The 22,162-nt window shown below is 39.4% G+C and overlaps 2 protein-coding genes across 5 annotated transcripts; both read left to right on the forward strand.

Annotated features, from left to right (window-relative positions):
- Positions 1 to 3,978: 3,978 nt before the first annotated feature.
- LOC105021136 (zona pellucida sperm-binding protein 4-like) lies at positions 3,979 to 7,022 on the forward strand. Its single transcript, XM_029117907.2, has 10 exons — positions 3,979 to 4,095; positions 4,248 to 4,774; positions 5,027 to 5,172; positions 5,247 to 5,434; positions 5,545 to 5,642; positions 5,820 to 5,977; positions 6,102 to 6,294; positions 6,464 to 6,608; positions 6,696 to 6,771; positions 6,910 to 7,022. Exons 1-10 carry the CDS (start codon positions 3,979 to 3,981, stop codon positions 7,020 to 7,022), a joined length of 1,761 nt encoding a protein of 586 aa, XP_028973740.2.
- A 7,300-nt stretch (positions 7,023 to 14,322) lies between these two features.
- Positions 14,323 to 21,771, forward strand: cirbpa (cold inducible RNA binding protein a). Of its 4 annotated transcripts, XR_004575595.1 has the most exons (8): positions 14,323 to 14,428; positions 15,208 to 15,317; positions 15,400 to 15,506; positions 15,675 to 15,831; positions 15,998 to 16,172; positions 16,291 to 16,352; positions 18,892 to 18,982; positions 19,093 to 21,771. XR_004575595.1 is itself a non-coding variant. In XM_010887951.2 (7 exons), exons 2-7 carry the CDS (start codon positions 15,218 to 15,220, stop codon positions 16,701 to 16,703), a joined length of 615 nt encoding a protein of 204 aa, XP_010886253.1. In that variant the 5' UTR covers positions 14,323 to 14,428; positions 15,208 to 15,217; the 3' UTR covers positions 16,704 to 17,696. The 4 variants fall into 4 exon arrangements, 2 of the variants coding, with proteins under 2 accessions (XP_010886253.1, XP_019900962.1); XR_828753.2 differs by lacking the exons at positions 18,892 to 18,982; positions 19,093 to 21,771 and adding an exon at positions 16,690 to 16,700 and having other exon boundaries at positions 16,287 to 16,352; XM_010887951.2 differs by lacking the exons at positions 18,892 to 18,982; positions 19,093 to 21,771 and adding an exon at positions 16,690 to 17,696.
- Positions 21,772 to 22,162: the final 391 nt, after the last annotated feature.

Genomic DNA, 22,162 nt, shown 5'->3' on the forward strand with positions numbered 1-22,162 from the left:
GGAAAGCAAATTCCAAATATTCAGTCGACACCTTGAGTGGCTTTCTCAAGACAACAGGATAGAACAGTAGTTTAAACGTGTAGGGTACAGAGACTATGAGCTTGTCATGCATTAGCCCTGTCAAACATAATCTAAATACAAACATTAGTAATCTTAAACTATTAGACTAACACTCTTCCTCTTATTATATTAATGCACATCTTATACATTGGATTGGTATTAGGTCAACTCATTGCCTTCTGATGATTCATGATCATAATAACTCTGTGGTACTGCATCAAAACCCACTTGGCATTACATATGTCAGGGTTGTGGGTTCTACTGCCCTGAAGGGCCTGTTCGAAAACACTTCTGGTTAGTTTCTGGTTGAAACCAGATGCTGCAAGAAGTGGGATTGGAGGAATAAAAATCCCAACAGCCCAGTAAGTATGTAATTAAGGCAGCTTTGGCTGACTCAAACAGGGACAACTTGTACAAGGGCATGTTAAGTCACAGCCTACTGAATTTAGCACGAAAAAGTTATTGAGCAGCAAGGTGAGGACCAATGAATTTTGATTATCTGACTAGCACAAACAATAAACCACACAGGGTATGGCAAAAGGAACTAAATGGGATCCCTAATTAGAGGCAATGATGTACAGCTGCCTCTAATTGGGGAAAACATAAAACAACTGTGCAGAGATGCCTAGAGGCCTCTCCTCTGCCAGGGCCTGACCATGGATGGTGGCTAGGGGCATAGCCAGGACCTGACAGCTTTGCTAAGGGACATACCAATAGATTTTTTTACTTGAGTGCTCCAACATTCAAATCTAGTTAACCTTTTTAACTTACGCACAACTACTCCATACTTGAAAGTTTTTTTTTATATTATTATTATTAAATTAGATACCTTTTACTATCATTATGCTCATTGTTCTTAATTGATTGTCACTCCACCATTTGGTGAATATACTGTATGTATTTTACATTGTTTTGCCTTACTATGTTCAGATTGAAGTACAGAATCACCACCCTAAGGCCGTAGATTTACATGTGACCTCTGGCAGTGATAGTGTGAGCCACAAAAGACGACTGCATTGCCTATGTAGAATACAGTACTGTGATAAACAGGACATGATTGCCATCCACAGTAGAGACCACAACTGGTATCTATACAACCATGTGAACATGGGCAATGTCTTTCAAAATGGAGCAGGATGGACAGCAAGGCGGAGGAATAAATCATAGAGCCCCTGAACAGGGTCAGAACTACAAACTGAACTGCTGTTAACCATCACAAATACATCTTTGTTGATGAAGTAGGCTTCTACCAAGCCAAAGATTGACAGTGTGTGTAATACCATTGGCCTGTGAGCAACATGGGAGAAACATATTCATGTGTGTTGCCATATCTGAAGATGGGATGGTGGGACATAAGCCACTTCTTGGGTCTTACAATGCTGTGGCTAAACAGCTTATTCTGGTCCTCAATGAAATGGATAATGTTAGGTTCCACCATTCAGAGGTGATTCAGGAATATCTTCAGGCCAATCCCTGATTCCTGACCCTATCCTTGATTCCTGACCCTAATGTCCTTTTCATAATATAGGTGGAGGGTCTATGACCACCATCCCCATGAGCATGTCACCCTCCTAAAGCTCATGGATAAGCCATGTCATGACATCACAGGTGACCAATGCCAAATTTGGATAAACCATGCCAAAAAATTATTCCTGCAGTGCTTGAAAAAATGAGGATATTCATTGTGATATGGCCAAATGCTGAATACAGAATTGATGCAAATTATTGTAGTGTATGCTAAACATTCACATATCTTTTATTAATTTCTGATAGTATTTGTTACAGTTTAGTAGAAAATGTTGCAGTACAGTAAATTTTTTGCATCAATTATTGTAGATGTCTTAAAATTGGGATAGAAATTATGGAAATAATCTTCTGTCAATTGTGATAGGTAATGTACAGTTAGAGTTTTGCCTAATGTGTAACAGATTACCTTAGCACTCCAAAGAGTCCTTTTGAAACACGTGTCTTACATTCTTTGGTCTTGGACTAACTGATTGTTACAATGACTTAACTTAAAATTACAGCTGTGGGTCTGTTGGAATATGTAAGGCAACAATATTGAATTACAATGGATTTAACCATTCTACTTTAAACCATTCTACAAAACTGTTAAATTATATGGGGAGTGTTGTTGGACATTCCACTGACATTTATTTGCATTCACGTCTGTGTTTTGACTATACCTTTACTTTTATATTCTTTAGCCCAAAGCGTTCAATTTTGGTCGCTGACATAAATAATTGACATACCTTCCCAACTTTCCTACAGAAATGTTTCCTCAAGGTCTTTTCTGTACATTGCTACATTCATTTTCCTTTCTGTCCCAAGACGTGCCCCAGTCCCTGACAATGAGAAAACATCCCAACAACATGATGTCACCGCCACCACCTTCCTTTACAGTAGGGATAGTGCGTTTGCATTCTAAATATTTGTACACACATCCCCTGTTGTGTCTTTTCACAAATATGTCCTTTAGTTCTTTAAAAGCTCCGTAGTTCAAAGTTTAAAGTGTATTTATCAAAAGCACTGAATAACACTGCATCATCCTGCACAATGAAATTATTTTGACATAGTACACAACATCTACATATTAATAATTAAGAAATATATAAAGCAAAATGAATTGCTTTACAATTCACTTCCCAAAAGAGGGAACCTACAGAAATTGCCAAATTTATCCTGGCATCAAGTGAATCACTACACTACAACAGGAAGGGATTTACTTACTTGGTGTGTGATTTTGAGAGGGATTGGTTACAGCTGACTTCATTTAGGATTTTACAAGACGGCTGGAGACTTTCTTATATTTCAGTTTGGTATTTTTTACATATGATTATATCTCACAATAGTAAGCATCAGCGCACTGACACACTCAAGTGTGTATTTAAACTTATTACTAACTTTTCTGGGGGGTTTGGTTGTAACCTTATTTTTGTATTGCTGTTTGTAAATGCAACTCATTAATGGAACTGTTTATGTCAAAGTTGCTAGTGTTCTGCTCGTTCTAGTTGTAAGGCTTAATATAATGTTTGGACGTGTAGATAAAAAAACGAATTAAATAATAAATCATCTGGAAACCATAGCAGACCTATCCCTAGCACTAGTCAATATTATTGAATACAAAAAGAAAATGGAGAAATCTTACTAGAAGATTTCATCATTTTCTTTATCCCAAACGTTTGTAAATCCAGGCCTTCAGGGTGCCGAGAATCTTTGGAATTACTTTACATTTCTCTTGTTGTCTGATGATAATAATTGTCATCATCTGATTGTTGAACATCATAATACAATGACCAAGGACACATAGAAACACGTACACACATAGCAATGTATTACATCATGTATAACAGGGTATTTAAACTCTGCTCTTCCTAAAGGAGGTTGAACAGTGTTTCTGCTCTGAAGCTGATTGTTGTTCCCTAGTTGCAATCACTTTTTGCAACTCGTTTTGCTTTCTTACATTCGCAGAGTCTGAATAAGGCCTGTGACTCTAGTCTAGCCAATTAGGTGCTGACTATTTAATTTTTCAGTATTGAAAAGGAATTGATTTTGACTACAGGAGACAGTTTGTGGCATTCAATTATACTCAGGTTTAAATCTTTTAGGCAGTAAGTAGTGCTGAAGATCTTACATTTTCTAGATCCAGTATGGCAGTGGGGTGGTGTTCCATTAGGTTTGTTTTGGTAGTGTTTGCATGTTGTGCTGATGCCCAGCCTAAATGGAGGTTTCCTCCATACAAAGATCACCAACCCCAAGATACAGCCTCTAAACCAAGGAAACCACAGTGGCCAGAGCCACAGTGGCCACAGCAACTGAACCCAAAAGTGCCAGAGCCCCAGGGGCCACAGCAATTGAACCCCCAGTTTTCAGATCATCAGGGGCCACAGCAACAAACTCCTCAGAGACCACATCCCCATGGGCCACAGCAACAAACTCCCCAGAGACCAGATCCCCAGGGGCCACCGCAACCAACTCCCCAGAGACCAGATCCCCAGGGGCCACAACAGACTCCCCAGAATTTTGATCCCCAGGGTCCACAGCAGCAAAATCCCCTGAGTCATGAACATAATGGGCCACAGCAACAAACTCCCCAGAGACCAGATCCCCAGGGGCCACCGCAACCAACTCCCCAGAGACCAGATCCCCAGGGGCCACAACAGACTCCCCAGAATTTTGATCCCCAGGGTCCACAGCAGCAAAATCTCCTGAGTCATGAACATAATGGGCCACAGCAACAAACTCCCCAGAGACCAGATCCCCAGGGGCCACAACAGACTCCCCAGAATTTTTATCCCCAGGGTCCACAACAGCAAAATCCCCTGAGTCATGAACATAATGGGCCACAGCAACAAACTCCAGAGAGACCAGATCCCCAGGAGCCTCAGCAACAAACTCCCCAGAGGCCAGATCCCCAGGAGCCTCAGCAACAAACTCCCCAGAGACCAGATCCCCAGGAGCCTCAGCAACAAACTCCCCAGAGACCAGATCCCCAGGAGCCTCAGCAACAAACTCCCCAGAGACCAGATCCCCAGGAGCCTCAGCAACAAACTCCCCAGAGACCAGATCCCCAGGAGCCTCAGCAACAAACTCCCCAGAGACCAGATACACAGGAGCCTCAGCAACAAACTCCCCAGAGACCAGATCCCCAGGGGCCTCAGCAACAAACTCCCCAGAGACCAAAATTCCAAGGTCAACAAGAGCAAATTCACCAGTGGCCAGAGCCTGAGGGGATACAACTGCTAAATCACCAAAGACCAGAGCCTCAGTGGCCACGGCAACAGAGTCTTCAAAGAACAGTTCCCCAGAGGCAAGACGTAAATGGGCAACAGCAGCAGATTGCCCAGAGACCAGTCCCCGAGTTGTCACATCAACAGTCTCTTCTGAGACCAGTGCTACAGTGGCCACAGCAACAGTCTCTTTGGAGACCAGTGCCCCTATGGTCACATCAGCAGAACCTCTTGAGACCAGCAGTAACTAAATCTCCAGATCAGCAATGCCAAGTACAGGCTGAGGATATTTTGCAATGTGGGTCTCCTAAAATTAATCGGGCTCAATGTAAGGCTATAAATTGCTGCTACAATGGACAGCAGTGCTATTATGGGAAAGCAGGTGAGTGTATGTTTATTCTGTCTTGTAATGCTCAGTATGGGAACAAAACATTTAACATTTCTCTCTCTCCCCAGTGACTGTGCAGTGTACCAAGGATGCTCAGTTTGTCTTAGTGGTGTCCAGGGAAGCCACTTGGCCCAAAATAAACATTGATTCCATCAGTCTTTTGGGGGAAAATGACAGCCCTTGTATTCCTGTTGGCATCACTTCAGCCTTCGCCATATACCAGTTCCCTGTTACTGCCTGTGGTACCACACTGAAGGTGAGTACAGAGAGATAAGAACATTTTTCAACCTGGCTCTGTGATAACTGGGCCTTAGGGGCCAAAGATTTTGAATGTGTTGTGGTCACTGAATATACTCTCCCTTGTAGGAGGAAAGTGGTTATGTGGTTTATGAGAACAGGATGGTGTCTTCCTTCGAAGTTGTGATGGGACCTCAAGGCTCCATCACAAGGGACAGCCATTTTGAGTGAGTCTTCTCTCTGTTAGATTGATCTACTTTATTGTTTCCTCCAGGTGTTTTGAAACATCACAGGCTTGTCAAACCTTGTTAAAAGGTCTGAGTATTCTGTGCCCAAATTTAGCCCATAAAGTAGGGATATGCTTTAAAATTCTATTGTATTACTGCAATTATCTCCCAATCTAGACTGCTGTTCCAGTGTAAGTACTCTGCCACCACAGTGGAGGCTGTCGTTGTAAAGATGAACTCTGTTCCTGCTCCGGTTTCGGTAGCAGCTCTGGGACCCCTCAGGGTGGAACTCAGACTGGCCAAAGGGCCATGTAAAAATAAAGGATGTAAGAACGGTAAGGTGCATTTCATTTCTGGCTTGTTTGGTGTAAATTTGTTAAACATCAAACAAATGGTTAATGATGTGGCTTTTTTAAAATGGCTTTTACAAAAAAACATTTGAACCCTTCCTCACTGCAGAGTCCAGAGCATTCACATCATATTACACTCAGGAAGAGTTCCCTGTGGTTAAAGTCCTGAGGCAGCCTGTATATGTTGAGGTTCGTATCCTGGAGAGGAAGGATCCCAACCTTGTCCTGATGCTGGATTACTGCTGGGCCACCTCTTCCCCCAGCCCTGTCAGCATGCCCCAATGGGAACTCCTCATTGAAGAGTGAGTTACTATAGCACTAATCAATTTAATTCCTACGGTTTCTGCTCCCAGATTATGCATATCTTGCTGTTTTTACTAATATGTATTTTGAACAATGTATTTGAAATCTCTTCACTACATCAAATCAGAAGGCAGAATGGAAGAGTTTCTATTACTTGTCTCTCTCCAGATGTCCCTATCCAGTTGATAGATACCTGACCACCATGATCCCTGTGGAACCCTCTTCTGGTCTTCTGTACCCCACCCACCACAAACGCTTCATCCTTGAGATGTTTACATTTGTGGATCACACTCTGGCACCCCAGAAAGATTTGGTAACCAGATACATTTTTGTTTGTTATTATATCTTTACAACTGACTTTTTCCTAACTTACCATGTTTTTTTCTTATTTTCTGGGCAGATCTTCATTCACTGTAGCACATCTGTGTGCCACCGTACTCCAGGGAACTCCTGTCAACAGAAATGCAACAGGCAAAGTGGGTAACGGTCCTTCCTTAACGAAGCCCTTGTTTGGACACCATTGCTCACACTTGCGATCAATGGTGAACAGTAATCTTAGATCAGATCCAACACTCCAGATTTTGGTTCTTGATCGTTTCCCTTGTGTTTTTCAGGGAGGGATGTTGCTGTTGCCCAAAGGATGTCCAGACAGACTACTGTGGTCTCCAGTGGAGAAGTGGTCTTGGTTGACCAGATTCCTGCCACTACCTACACTTTAGACCTGTGATCCAAGTTCTTTATACTTGAGTCACAAGTCCCTTGGTAGTGCTAAAAGTAGCTGTCCAAAGCTATTGATGTTCATTTATTTTATTCTATTGCTACATGTAGTAATACTGCTATCTAATATTACACTACACTATTAAACAGACAATAATGCTAAACAAACAATACTGGTATCTTATATCACACTACACTATTAAACAGACAATAATGCTATCTAACGTTTGCGGTTGTAGTATAAATAAAATATGCAAAAGGTGATATTTCCAGACCAATGTCGTCACTGGTTGAGACTGGATTGAGTGATGAGTCATGTGCTGGGTGTCTATTGGTTCCAATAAACATACATACCACCATGTTGGAAATTCTTAACATATTTGTAGTCTATTGTTTTCCATCTCCCACCCAAAACATAAAGCTGGTAAACATGTGGACACTGAATCAATAGATCTTGTCTTGTTTGTTACGTGAATTAATTCTCTTATTCTTGTTACACCTTGATAGCGATGATGAAGGTTGTGTGGAATTCTAGGCCAAAATACAAAACAGTCCAAAAATCTATATTATATGGTATTGGTCCAGAATGAAATGTCTAAATGATGCATACCATCATCCTAGTGAGAATATTGATACAAATATTAATTTAAAATAAAGAATACACAATATAATAACATACAATGCCTAGCAAAAGTATTCAAACCTCGGACCAATTTCCACATTTTATTCTTTGCAGTAGAATGCCGCTGAATAATTGTGTATAGGTAAGAAGATGGCAGAAGCCAAAGGGATTATTATGTATTACTATATCCCAAACTCGTCCCTTAATGCTATGCACTTGATCAGAGTTCCCTCCATGACCAAGTACTGCTGTCAAAATTCAGGATTACTTCCAGAGAGTGACGAGGAGGTCCATAAACCCATCAACATTGGACATAGAGGGAGCTAGCAGATTTGACAACAGTAGCTGGTAGTCTGCATTTGTCCTTTTGGATGTACTACAATTTCTGGGTAAAATATATTGTGAAATACTATCATTCCTATGTTATTTTTCTGCTATTATTATACCACAAGTCCACATATTTCTCTTTGAAGCGAAACTTTTACCTGTCTCAATATTCCTCCTAGGAGGGCTGATGGTTGGGTTGGACCATCAGTTACATTTGAGAGCCCCCTACTGGTCATGCTGGGTCAATTTATTTAAATTTATGGGGTTTATTGGCAGGGGAAACATTTGTTTACAAGTGGAAAAGAAAAAGCTACAAAAAATTAAATGAAGAAATCTACAATTGTAGGAAGACATTGAATACATAACAAGTTTCTAAAATGACATGCATTAGATATTTCATGCTCTTATCACCCAGGGTCTCATTTATCAAAGTCAACGTCTTTTATTAATCAAATGCACCGAATAACGTAGCGTCATTCTGAACAAAGAAATATTGGTGTCATTGCACACAACATCTACGCTGAAATATATAAAACATAAATATAGCTCAAATATACATAACAAGATAAACTAGTAACAATTCCAAAGAGTGTTGAATGGGGTACATGGAAAATATGGATAGAAATATTAAATATTATAAAGATAAGTGTAGTATGCTGAATTTGTGTATATAGAATGTAATCAGAGCATTGGAAATGTTCATGAGATCAACATGATCATAGATTAGTGTTGCTGGTTGAGAAGCCTTAAGGCCTGGGGGGAAACTTTTTGGTGAGTCTGGAAGTGCATGCCCAGATGCTCCGGTAGCGTCTACCAGACAGCAGCAGTGTGATCAGACCATAGACTGGGTGGCTGTAATCTTTTATAATGTTTTGTGCTTTCCTAAAGCATTGTGTATGGTAGATGCCTTGCAGGGAGGGGAGATGGCAGCCGATGACACGCTTCGCAGACTTTATCACCCTCTGGAGGGCCTTGCGATCAGCAGTTGAGCAGCTGCCGTATCAGGCAGTAATGTAGCCTGAGAGGATGCTCTCAATGGCGCACGTGTCCACTGTCTGCAACAAAGAATGCCTCCTTCCATGTATCTCAAACCAGGTTCTTGGCTTTATCTAAGGGCTCCCAATCAATCAATCAATCAAATGTATTTATAAAGCCCTTTTTACAACAGGAATTGTCACAAAGTGCTTTACAGAGACACCCGGCCTTAAACCCCAAGGAGCAAACAACAGTAGTGTTGGATTTCAATGGCTAGGAAAAACTCCCTCAGAAGGCCGAATTTTAGGAAGAAACCTAGAGAGGATCTAGGCTCAGAGGGGTGACCAGTCCTCTTCTGGCTGTGCCGGGTGAGATATTAAGAGTCCAATTAGAATAATACATTTCTCTGGGCAAAATGCAGAGTCTATTTGATTCTAGACTAGGTCAAAAGTATGACCAGGTGGACAAGGACAGGGACAGCAAAGGGCCCCCCAAACCAGGTACTCCGCAGGTGTGGACCAGGACCTCATCTCCTCCTAAAATGTAAAACTGGGGGAGACTGAGAAAAGTCAGAAAGTGCATTCCTCACATCCCCCAGCATAATAATATAGCAGCGTAACACCTTGGAACTGTCCCCTACATTGTCACATGTTGCTGACAAAACACAGGTAATACCAAATTAAACACTTCCTCTCCTACCTTGGACCCGATATGTGTAGGTGCACAAGAGCATATTTTATTTATGCTCAGCCTATTCCAAGTCAGGAACCAGAAATAATAATCTATGATACACTTTTCACACATTTTGAAAAAACTATTTTTAAACTTTTTAGAACTATTACACTCATAATAAATGGTGTGAACAAATAAGAGAGTTGCCAACCTCTCTCCATTCAGTTGGTTTTCATTTTCTTCTTCCCGACAGCCATAACAACTTTTGCTTGAGAAAATGTTCTTTGCCGAAAAGCTACTTTTCTTTCCATTTAACAATTTTTTACTGAAAACAATAACAGCTTACAAGCATTACAAGCATCAAACAATACTGTAGTTACATTAACAAAACTCTTCACACAGTCAGTGTACTTGAACCAAATTGTGAATAATTTCTCATTGCCTTCACACAAAATGCATTCAATGAACACATTCCCCAAAATCCATGAACTCTTTTCTCATTCATACTCCAGCACCCCCAAAACAATATATTCACAGCACATGTTTTCTCAAATGCTTACACACTGTTCTCAAAACTGTTATAAACACATTCAAAACAGAATGATGCAACTGTTCTGAATGTTTGCAGCAACCAGATTGAAATATAAAGAACATTTTTGATATTTGTTAGAAAATGTAAATAATGTTATATTATTTAGTCAATCCAAACACAGTTGATTGCAGTTTCAACTGAACACCGACCCAAGTTTGGTACACTGTACCTTTTGAGAGAAAAGGCGAATGTGTGAAAGAACTCTGGTATCAATATATCCAGTTAAGATGTCTGTCCAATAACTAAACAGGGTATATACACATCTATGGATAATGTAAAGTACTGTAAAACCATGGATTGACTGTTTTTTTAGAGAGTAATGGGGATGGAAGCCGGTCAAACTGCACATAAATTCATTTTTGTGGATTCAACCTGGCAAAAATCCGGGGAAGAAATACCATATACATTACTACAGTCGATACAGTAAAGTGAGGTGTTTTTCTTATTCTATGATCAAATACTGATTTGTGATTTTTTTTTTAAGAAAAACTTACAAGATAAAAGTGTGTCATTTATGTAATGCTCCCTGTTGTTAGTGTTTTTTAGGTCAGTGTGTTGTGAGTGGCAGTATATGTTTATGAGTGAGGATTGTTGCCAGTGTTTTGGTTGAACAAGCTTGTTTGGTTCAACCAAATGTATGAAGTGTTTTGGTGGTTTTAGTGAGTTTTGGGGGTGAGATTGACTGTTTTGCAATGATGCATGTTGGTAATGCACAGTGTGTGAAGAGTTTTGTTATTGTGGTTTCAGACCGATGCTTGTAAGCAATCGAGAAAAAATTTAAAGTACTTATTACCTAGAATTAATATTGAAATAAAAATGTATGTATGGGAGCGTTAAAAATTATGTTTAATTATAAAGGCTGTACTACTAGGACTTCAATATTCAAATTACGCAAATGTATTTTGGTGGAACAACAGTTTGGGAACAGAAAGTTGCGATAAATATCGATTGAGCAAATCTCTCAAAGTACAGATGAGCTTGATTCACAATGTGTCATTTATCATTATGATTCATAGTTTGTCACGCATTAAGCAAAGTTGTGCTTTGTTTCATTATCTGCACTGCTATTTTAGGTCCCCCGCTTGCAGTGCTAATATAAATCTGGGATAAATCACACTGGGCTGATCAACAAGAATACTGATGTTTCGGTATTTCAGTTCCAAAGAGTCCTGTTCCTGCAGTTTCATTAAAACCAGATATCAACTGATTTTATCTTCCATTTAACACACCTAATTGCACTTCTGCGTAGAAATATCTATCTATATTGTCAGTAAATTAGTATTTGATCCCAGAGGACTGCATTATAAATAAACACCTATTTCCATAGTTCATAGTCCTGAGTATAAGCTATATATAAAATATCAATATAGATAGATATTTCTATAAACATTTATAAACGGCACATGCAATCTGATTAATATATAGATGGAAGAAGTTACAACTGACCAAACATGGATGCCTAAAAAAACATATTCCAACTCAGAAATCTACATTACAGTTAAGAAAGATGACCCTACAACTTTATAGAGTATAGGTCTACATACAGCCACTTGTCAGAACCAAGAATTTAAGAACAGTAAGAAAAGGTCTGTGCATAGGATGGAAGAATGATGTAAAGGACATAGTCTGTATGTAACAGAGACTGATCAGACATAAACCCTACTGTAGCTATGAAGATGAGCTTCTCGGAATGTCATCTATAGTGATATGTGATGGAGTACACAAGAGAGAGATAGAATGTAAGGATATTGCATTTTTCTGAGCTTTGATGTTTCACTCTGAGATGCAATTCTATTCAAAACACAGACACTAAAAAAATTACTGTTTCTGATTTATTATTTGGCCAAATGAAATGTCAGTTTCTAATAAGGCAACTTAAAATGTTGAGAAGCAGCAAAAAATACAGCAGTACACTTCAACATTTCATAAAGAATTGCCTTTTATTGTCTTTATTGAAACCAAGCTTTGAGCATTGTTCAGCCATGTTGGTAAGAGCTCTTACCAATACAGGTAAATTAAGTGGTACAAAACCTATTAATAAACTTGGCAGGATAAAACTTCAGGTTCTGGTTGGATACATTGGCCACATAAATGAAAAAGTGCCAGTGGATAGCTAGTGTTAAAGCAATCAGTTCTCTTATCATAATAATATTAAAATAATAAAATGTTTTTCAATGGAGTAATTTGTTACTTGCTGAAGGTTCTGTGTTAATGTAAGCAGCACATGTAAAAAAATGTTTATTGTGTTGTGTTGAGGATCAAGATTCTCTGACTTCCAACGTTGTGTTGCACTATATAAAGTATTTCATTTATAGTAATGTAGCAAATGTTCTTATCCAAAGTGACCAGTAGTGAGCATACATTTTTTCAAACGTTTTAGTGTTTAGTGTTGGTGTGTTGCGAAGCATTAATCATTTACACAGGCATTTCACCTATTTTAAACACATCATTTCAAAGTAGGTTCGCCAAGCGTGACATGGCCCTGTCTAAGATGTTAGGAGAGTAACACTTTGAGCATACCCTAGCTTTTGTACTTTGTGAGAATAGCAAAATGGGAAAGTTTACTTTCCACATAAGTTAATGTTGGATAGAGAACAAAACATGTATCCACTACTACACAACTAAACATGGATGCAAACGTGTTTTACCTAGCATGTCGCAAAACACAAAAAACTTTGCATCTATTGTTCTGTAGAGGTTTTACAGACATTTAAATTGGGATATATTGGCCACATTTCCACCCATACAATCAGGACTTGACTATGAATAGGAGAGCAATCTAACCAGTCTCTCACATTGCATTCAGTGAGGTGGGGGATGGTAACTTCTTTGTTGTTCTAGATAGGGGTAGATCTTTCACTATCCTAAGGTAGCAGTCATACGATAAATGAGACATACATATAGATGCTAAACTTTTTTGGGTAAAATTTGGTTGAAATTACAGTGTCCCTGAAAACACTTGATGGAACCAACTGTACCTGGTGTTGTGTAAAAAACAACAATGATCCCAAAATTACGACTAAACTCCATCTGTGAACCATTAAAGTTGCCATTCTGTTTTCTAGGCAAAGCTTCACTGTTGAAGGATCATTGGCCAGGCTGTGAGCCTAAAGAAAAATAAAGATAAAAGTGCATTCTACAAAAGTTGTAGATAAAATAATAGAAGTGCATGAGGATTATTAATTAATTGCAAATACATGAAGGGTGCAAAATAATATCCAAATGTTGAACTCCCAGTGAGCAGTTGGATCAGTAATAAGAAATGAAAGCTGCAACACTCGATCTACTCTGTCACTCTACTGCCAAGTGCCCAGAAAACGCTGTTCACAATCATCATCCAACCAACCTGAAACACCTGGACAAAATCTGCAAAGAAAAACAACTCCTATGTTGTGTGCAAAGCGGACACATGTTTACCAAAAGACTTTAAGCTGTTGTAAAAGTGGAAGGTGGTTCTACCAAAGATTAATGGGATTGCATACATAAAGCCAATGTCACTTTACAATAATTGACTTTGAGCGGCAGGGTTTTAAAATAAAATATCAGACTAAACATAAAGTCAGTAAAATTTGAGATTTATTTAGGAGTTTCCTGTTTTAAAAAAAAAAAGATATAGTCAAAAAGACTGCTTGGAATTATTCAAGCGGTCACTGGTGTTCAGAAATCTGAAGAATCGTTTTGTAAAAAGCTACCAGTCTCAAATTCACAGGAAGGCCTATAGCACTATTGCAATTCAGGTCATCAATTTTATAGTTCTAACTTAATTTTGAAGCAATAAATTGTTTATTTAAAGAATTTACAAAGTTTGGAATAAAACGTCTATTAAAAGGTTCTGATGGATATGACAGAACTAAGCTAATTCGCTTATATGTCCATGTTTGTTGATTGAGAACACAATCATTCCTACGTTTATAGTCTTTGGATTTCAGCTTATTTAGCAAACTAAGTATTTATTTTATAACATAATCTGAGCCAGTCGTTGTGCCAAGACAACCAAACGCTTTGTTTTAGTATACTATAGTGTCAATTACTTTAATCAAGAAACGTTTAACCGCGAAAGCAAATATATCTTACGTGCCAAAGATCCCAAACGACATCACGACAACACCCCCCCCCAACTCATTTAAATACTTTGCAAGCACTCGTAACAGCCAGAGTGCGCGCATCCATTTCTTTTGCGACGACGTGCCTCTCCAAGCATCAGCCATTCTCTCTCTGTCCTCTAAAGGTACGTTTCCCGCTTACTATTTTCTGTAAATCGAAAAAGAGAAATTAATACAAATCTGATATTGTTTATGTATTATAAGTAGCTGATTATTTGCAAATAACACCGAGATATTGACTGAGTTATTGATAAACGTACTTAAATTGTCGATGTATTGTAGCTGTTAGCTAACATTACATGTACTTGTAATTACAATAACGCTTGTAGATTTACGCTATGTATTGCAAGTGTATTCTTTGGTTGTCTTGTTAATCTGATTCTAGGAAACTAACGTTTAATGTAGAACGTATATTTTTGATTAAGGTGTGTGTATATCAGTACGCTTTAGTTTTTACCTAGATTTCGTTTTACCGTGTAGACTATGAACTACATTGTAAAGATGGCCGCCTCTCCGCATTTAGATCGCTAGCTTAGCACCAGTCACCAGGTGGCGAAAGGGCCAACAACGTGGTACAAAATGGCGGCTGAGGCCTGCTTCTTTTCAGTCCGCGCATTAAGCCTGTCAAAAGCGTTTTTTGTTTTCAATCGTTTGGACGTCTTGTAATTATTTGATCGGTTTAATATACATCTGTTCTATAGCAAGTGAAGTTAGCAAGTAGTCTCTAATGCGCTATGGAGCTAGGTTAAATAATGCGTTACTGCTCGCCCACGTAAGACGTGACCTAGTTTTAAAACCGTCGACACTAATATTGGTGACGAACATTTCCACCAAATTAGAAAATTTGAACCAGGTATGCGCATAATTAATATATATTTTTTGCATCTTGACTTTCCCCTTGTAGACAAAGAAACATGTCCGACGAGGGAAAACTTTTCGTCGGCGGCCTAAGCTTCGACACCACAGAAGAGTCTCTGGCAGAAGCGTTCGCCAAGTATGGGAACATCGCAAAAGGTCCGTTTTTACATACGTGCACATCTACAGTTCCGTGGGTTTGATTACGATTTTGTTTAACTTAATCATCCCATTTCTTCAGTTGATGTCATCAGAGACAAAGAAACAGGACGGTCTCGGGGATTCGGCTTTGTAAAGTACGATAATGCAGAGGACGCGAAGGATGCCTTGGAGGGGATGAACGGCAAGGTGTGTTGAGTACAGCTATTTGCATGTGCATGAAAATCTACAGATCAGGGTGATGGCTTGAATTTTTTATTTTAATGTATAGGCACGGTAACAAGCTAGCCACCCAACTATCTGTTTAATGACACAATTGGCTATAAACACTGGTTGAGTAACTCTTGTCTTTTGCAGTCTGTAGACGGCAGAACGATTCGTGTGGATGAAGCTGGAAAGGGAGGTGGCCGCTCTGGAGGCGGCGGATTCAGGGGTTCCAGGGGCGGTGGTGGTTATGGCGGTGGAGGTGGATACGGAGGGGGGAGAGGAAGAGGTGGGCGAGGTTACTTGCGAGGTATGGGCAGACAATCTGCAAAATGGTGTGTTCCCTATCCTCCATTAGCTTTTTGTCTTGCCCTCCCTCTTAGTTTAGTGACATTCTGGATGTGATTTTTTATTTTTAAATATTTTTTAGTTTTGAACTTGTTTGGTTTTCAAACCGTGGTTATTTTTCTCCTCAGGTGGCGGAGGATATGGCGGTGGCGGTGACCGGGGATATGGTGAGAGGAGCTACGGTGGCGGTGGAGACCGCAGCTATGGCGGTGGAGACAGAAGTTACGGCGGCGGCGGCGGATACAGGAGTGGTGGCGGCGGCGGCTATTCATCTGGCGGCGGCGGAGGATACAGAGACAATAGGTGAGGCGACAAGCCTGACTAGCTATATAACATAACGCGTCGCTATATATTTGTGACCGACTGTCTTCCAATGGACAGGGACCTTATCTAGATCTCTTCTTTTCTCTTCCAATGTTAGGGGCCAGGGTGGCTATGGGGACCGATCTGGGGGATCCTACAGAGACAGCTACGACAGCTATGGTATGTATGAGCACGGTGTACTACGCGTCCGTGCCAGTTGCTTGCTCCATAGGCCTAGGCTGGGCTAGAACACCTCAGTCCCCAACGTTGTATTTATTAGTTGTATGGAATGCAGCCCAGTTCAGTTTGGCGTGCCTTCCCCCCGTATCTGTACTCAGTCGTACCAGTCTACGGGATCGTACGTAAGCTCAATGTTGCACCTGTAGCTTCTCATACAAAAAGACCCTCTGAAGTTGGTTCAGCTATACGGGACAGTTTAGTGTGGGTTAACATGATATCAAGCTCAATGTTCGTAACCTTCAGTGTCTTTACCTGTGTGCCCACTTCTTGTCCTCAGCTGCACACGAGTAAAAATCTGCCCCTGATTCAAGATCATCCGTTGGCTGGCTGTATTTAAAAAGATGCGCTCCTCAAGAAATATGTCCACGTGTTGTTGTTGTTGACCTGATGATTTTTGTAGTCCTATTGTGTTAAGTAGCTCGAGCGTCTTTAAATTTAGCCATGAAATTCGGCCATTCATTTACAAACCATGTTTAAAAAGTTCCAGTTCATGATGTTCTAAAGGAAGCGTCTCAATTTGCTCTTACGGTATTTAGTTCAACTGATTAAGCATAATGTCTGACTTGTTGGTGCTGTAAATTGCAAATTAGTGAAAACCAAAACTTTGCTTCATGTGGCTGTTGGTATATTAACAGTCACTGTTCTTTACTTTCTAAGCCCTCTTCTGATCCAGCACTGACATCTCCATTTGAATCCTTGATATTATTATTGGGATATCCAATGGTGCTTGTTTTCCTTCCTGTTTTTTGTTTTTCCTTTGTTTTAAAAGACCTTGTCCGACCTACCTCCTGCCAAGTTTTAAACTGAGCAAAGAACGAGTGATTCCACTAAGATGCTTTTGACAAAACTGGCTGGGGAGTGCTTTTTGGATTTTAATGAATGCATTCCTTAAGTGTCGCTAAACAGAAATGCCTCATCCATACCATTGGGGATCTTGATATAGCTGAGGGTTCTGTATGTTTAGTTTCCAAAAAGACTGAATTCCTTTGACTGGTGACACTGCACGCCTGAAGTGGCCTGTTCATGAAGTTGCAAATTGCAGCATGCTACAGACTGTCCACGGTATTGTTTTTTGCTCTGCTCAACGCCTGCATTTTAAATGTGCTTGTTATAATGGACTGAACTAAAATAATCTACGTCAATGTTACACTCTCTTGCCCAATAATATTCCACATGGGAACCATTTTGTACTTTCTGTTCTTTGTATCATCAACATTGAAGATTACTTTTTTTTTGTCAATTTTTGGCTTCATGGAGCCTATTAAAACAATTTGTTGAAAATAATTTTGTGCCTTGAACATACTTATGGGGAAAATAGGCTGGCTTATTGTCAGTGTCTTTCAATAGCGTTTGGGTATTGTTTCCCATTATCTACAGCCATTTTATCTGGTTAGTATAGATCTTAAGTTTTCTAGAAGCAAACAGTCTCCTACTGAAAGTCTTAGGAAGTGACATGGTTCCAGTAGCAGCATTCTGGTGTAATTTGACTAGTAATTAATGCTTCTCTGATGGCTTATGTTCCCACTTTTTGTCTTTTGAGGCTGAAGTGTGGTGTTTGCCTTTGAGTGGCTACTGGTGAGTGGAGTACTGGTAATCAAACAAATATAGTAGGCTATTATCATTTGCACTGTTCCTGTTACAAATATCATTAATTTCCATGGACTTGTGCCAAAGGACATGTTAGCACGGTGGTTGGTAACTGGCAGGTGAGGTTTGTAGTACAATCCTGTGTTTGTCCGATGGCAGTTTTCAAATTGGTAGTTCAGTATAACTTGGTGCTGAGACATTAGCATTTGAGGGGTACATTTTCAACCTCTTATTTGGGTGAATCATGCTATAACTAGTGTGGCTTACTAATGCTGGGAGGGGTCAGAGGCGTTTGTTGGTCCTGTTAATGCTTCATTGCTACAGAAAATGTCTACAAGTCCTTGGAGAATGAAGTGTTACGCCTACCAACCAGTGCTCGTCAGAAGTGAAAGCTGCTCTCTTGCCTAGTTCATTTGTGGAGAATCAATAGGCCAGTTCACGTGAGGTAAACTCCTTTTGCTCTCCTGCTCACATCCTTCAAACTGAGTTCTCATTTTGTTTCAGAAATATTTTAGTGTTTTAGCCATTGTGTCCCCCCCCCCTCCCCACCTGTGGCAAAGATTGTCACAGACCAAAGTGTCCATTTCAAACTTAAATATTTCTAGGAAATGAGTGGCCCCTCTTAAGTGAAATGATCTCATCTTCTCACCTGTCTTTTGTCCGATTACGCTTGCGTTTTAGTCTATGTATTTCAGGAATTCTGTTATAACATCACTGGTTCCGTCCCTTTTCCAGCCTGATATACAGACCACTTTATTTTCTCCCTAACTATTAATTTTTATAGCGTGGTTCTTGTAATTGTCTACAAATTCTGGGTAGTTGAAAAAAGTATTGCATGCTAAAAGAATGCCTTTATTTGGACATTTTCTAATCTTGTGAATGTTTTGTCTAGGGTGAATGTACCCTCTGAAGACTAACCTGAATGTTCCAGTCAGATTGTGATGGGCCAGAATTGTGGTGACAACTGTGACTCAGACTTTCAGGTTTGTGAGGTTTTTCTGGTTTTCAAGTTTATCCTTCTGCTAAGTGAGGCTCTTAACCGTGTATGTCAAGCAACATGGCCCCTTATGTTTTTTCCCCCCATTGGTTTCAGGTCCAGTGTGTGCGCAGCCATGGAATACATCAACTCTGGAATTTGGCTTTGGCAGAATGCCATGTATTTTATGCAGTCACCGATTCCCAAATTGAGGGAATATTCAAGTTTCCCAATTCCCATCGTAAACATTTGGTATTGAGATCCTTTACTTGGTCTGAGGGTCCTTATTCTTAGTGTTCTGTTTCGTAGAATTCTTAAATTCCTTTTTAAACTTTAAAATGCAATCATTGGTGACTAGCGTGACAGCTTAATGTGCTGCTTAGTGTTTGCACAGAAAACAAATCTACTGTACATCAAATGATCCTCCTAACGACGAACGCTGAATGGTGTAACGTTCCCACGTGTGCAAATGTGTGATGAAAGGGAACAAAATGCATGCACATGGTAGCCAATTTAAAACATTTGTGGCTAGTCTGTTTTTAGTTATATTTAACTTAAATTTTGTCCAATAATGTGTTTTATCCTTCTCTATGTATTGCGGCTGATTGCTGTTATCAGCAAGCCTCTCAGTGCTGCTGCATATTGCTGAGAAGGACTCGATTGTATTCCAAGGTGGGGGGAAATGGCTATCCTGTCTAAAAACCTGTTCAAGTACACTGCAAATGTGTCCTTTATATTCTCATTTAATATTCACAATTCACAAATACATCAGCTTTTGTATGTAGTTAAGTTGCTACTGCCAGTGATCTAATTAAGGTAAATTTTCACTGGTGAGGTTTTATTAAAGGAAAAGGTTGCTGTTTTTGAACCTGGGGCCTATTTGGATTATCTAACTTGATCCTAGGTCATAGAGAAATTTGTTAATTATTTCAATTTTTACGATTTTATTTTACTCTGCCGTCTCTGGGCTCAAATGGAACTGAATGGGGCAACTGATGTAGCGTTTGAAAATATGATACATTCGGTTTCCCAAATTGGAAGGCCATAGGTCTCTATATGTTCTCCAGAAACAATTGTGCCAAAACAACAATTGTGCCAAAACAAGCATTTTATCAATGGTTATGTTCTACATGAAAGCAAACTAACTTTTTCATAAACATTCCCTCACAACATCTGTAAACTTCCACACTCAAGCTAACAGTGTGCTGTTTCAAATCAGCTGAACTACGGTGCTAACCTCATTGGAGTTCACCAGCTAACAAGCACAGTTTTCGGACATGTATGAACATTTTCCAAGACTGTGCAGTCCCCTATTGTGTTATTAAAATGATATCTAACTAATTGTATAATAGACAGGTCATTATTCTGGAATGTTAACAGTCAGGGAAAGTAACTGACATGGCCGTTCCCAACAGTATCAAAATCATGCCAATACTCCATAGTCATTTTAGTACCTCCCCATATTATTCCTGCAGAACACGGCGTATGACAACATTATCCAAATAGCTATTACATGCCTACTAACTGCCCGGTTAAGAGCTTAAGAGGGAGTGCTGTCTGTTGCACACACTGGAGCCGATTCAGCCTCATCAATGGATACATATAGCTTCTCAGTGGCATTAGGTAGCAAATAAATCCCACTCCTAACATGATCTACAGTTTGTAAACGGTTACTGGTTAAATCCTTCTCGCATTTACCAGCCGCTAATACAACTTGCTTGCATTTTTGCTGGTAGTCTATACTAGCTAATGTGAGCTACAGTTTTGTAAGCAAAGCCAGTTAAGGATAAAGCCTCACAGACCGATTAATTGGCCCGGCATTTGCTTATACATTTTCCAGAAAGAATAAACAGCGATAACCTTTGATACAGTGCTTGTTTTGGCACAAATGCAGAGACCCAGATCTATATACCCTGGACTTCCCGTTTTGGAAAACCAAATATATATGTTTTCAAATGCTATATCGGTTGCCCCGTTCACTTCCATTGTAGAATAAAAAAAAAAAATGAATAATTCCCCCCAAAAATCTCTACAGTACAGAATTGTTTGATAATCAGAAAAATGGCACCAGGTTCAAAAATAGCAAACCTTTCTTTTAAGCATTATTGCACAAAGATAGTGTTTGGAATTGAAGTCAAAAAATCTGAGTGGCTTAAACAAATGCACATCCTTGTTTGAGCCATTTTAGCCTAAACAGTTGTAGCAGACAGTATTTTAGTTAAGAAATGATCATTCTGTAGGCTTACCAATTTTTGTCAGTTGGCAGACACCACAGCAAATTAATAGGAGCAGTTGAAGTCCTTTGCTCAGTGCACAAGGACATGTTTTTGAGCGAATCAGTTTCTCATTGATAAAAGTCTAATTTGTACTGTAACTTTTAACAAATATTTTTTTCAGGTGGTTTGTATTGAATCAAATCTGCAGATGTATTGAATCAAATCTGTCTTTGCCAAACTACTGTTATGCTTCTGGGATGCTGTACTGACTGGTTTGCATTTGTGTAGAATTTCAACATTCATTTAGGTATTTGATCCAATTGCAGGGTATTGGCCTTCAAATTTGCAATGCCTGTAACCATTGATTTGATTAAATCCCAGCCTTATTGTTGTTAACAATGTTCATGGCTTTTAAAGGTCAGTATTTAATGTTTCACTAGCTTGCCAGTTGTTTTAATAATGTGATGTATTCTGTATTTGAGAAATGTCAAACTGCTAAGAAGTTGCTCTATCTTGCATTAATGGAAAACTATTTAAGTAAAGCAATAAATGGGTTGTTAGCCACAGCCATTGAAATATATAACTTGGCAGACATTATTTTTCAGAGCTACTCATGGGAGCAATTAAGGTTGTTTGTCAATTTAGTAATCTTTCAGCTTGTAGATAGTTTCTATAACTGTTAGGCTATTTGCTGCTGCATGGATTGGCTGTACTGTAGGAAGTAGGACTTAGTGTCTTCAGAGAGAATACAGACCACTTTATCCACCTTCTGTTATAGACTGAATTTGTAATTGACTGAAAATGTGAAGGTCTTCAGAAACAGGAACCCACATACAGGAAGCTTGCATAATTCACAAAGCATGTCAGAGGTGATTCTAATCTATGGAATCAAAGGAAGATCGTGGATGTTAAAATTGTCAAGGCATACGTCTGGGGATGACTAATAAAAATGACTAAATTAAGTTTATTGG

This window comes from Esox lucius, chromosome 3 (genome assembly GCF_011004845.1).
Source record: "Esox lucius isolate fEsoLuc1 chromosome 3, fEsoLuc1.pri, whole genome shotgun sequence".
In the NCBI taxonomy this organism is placed as follows: Eukaryota; Metazoa; Chordata; class Actinopteri; order Esociformes; family Esocidae; genus Esox; species Esox lucius.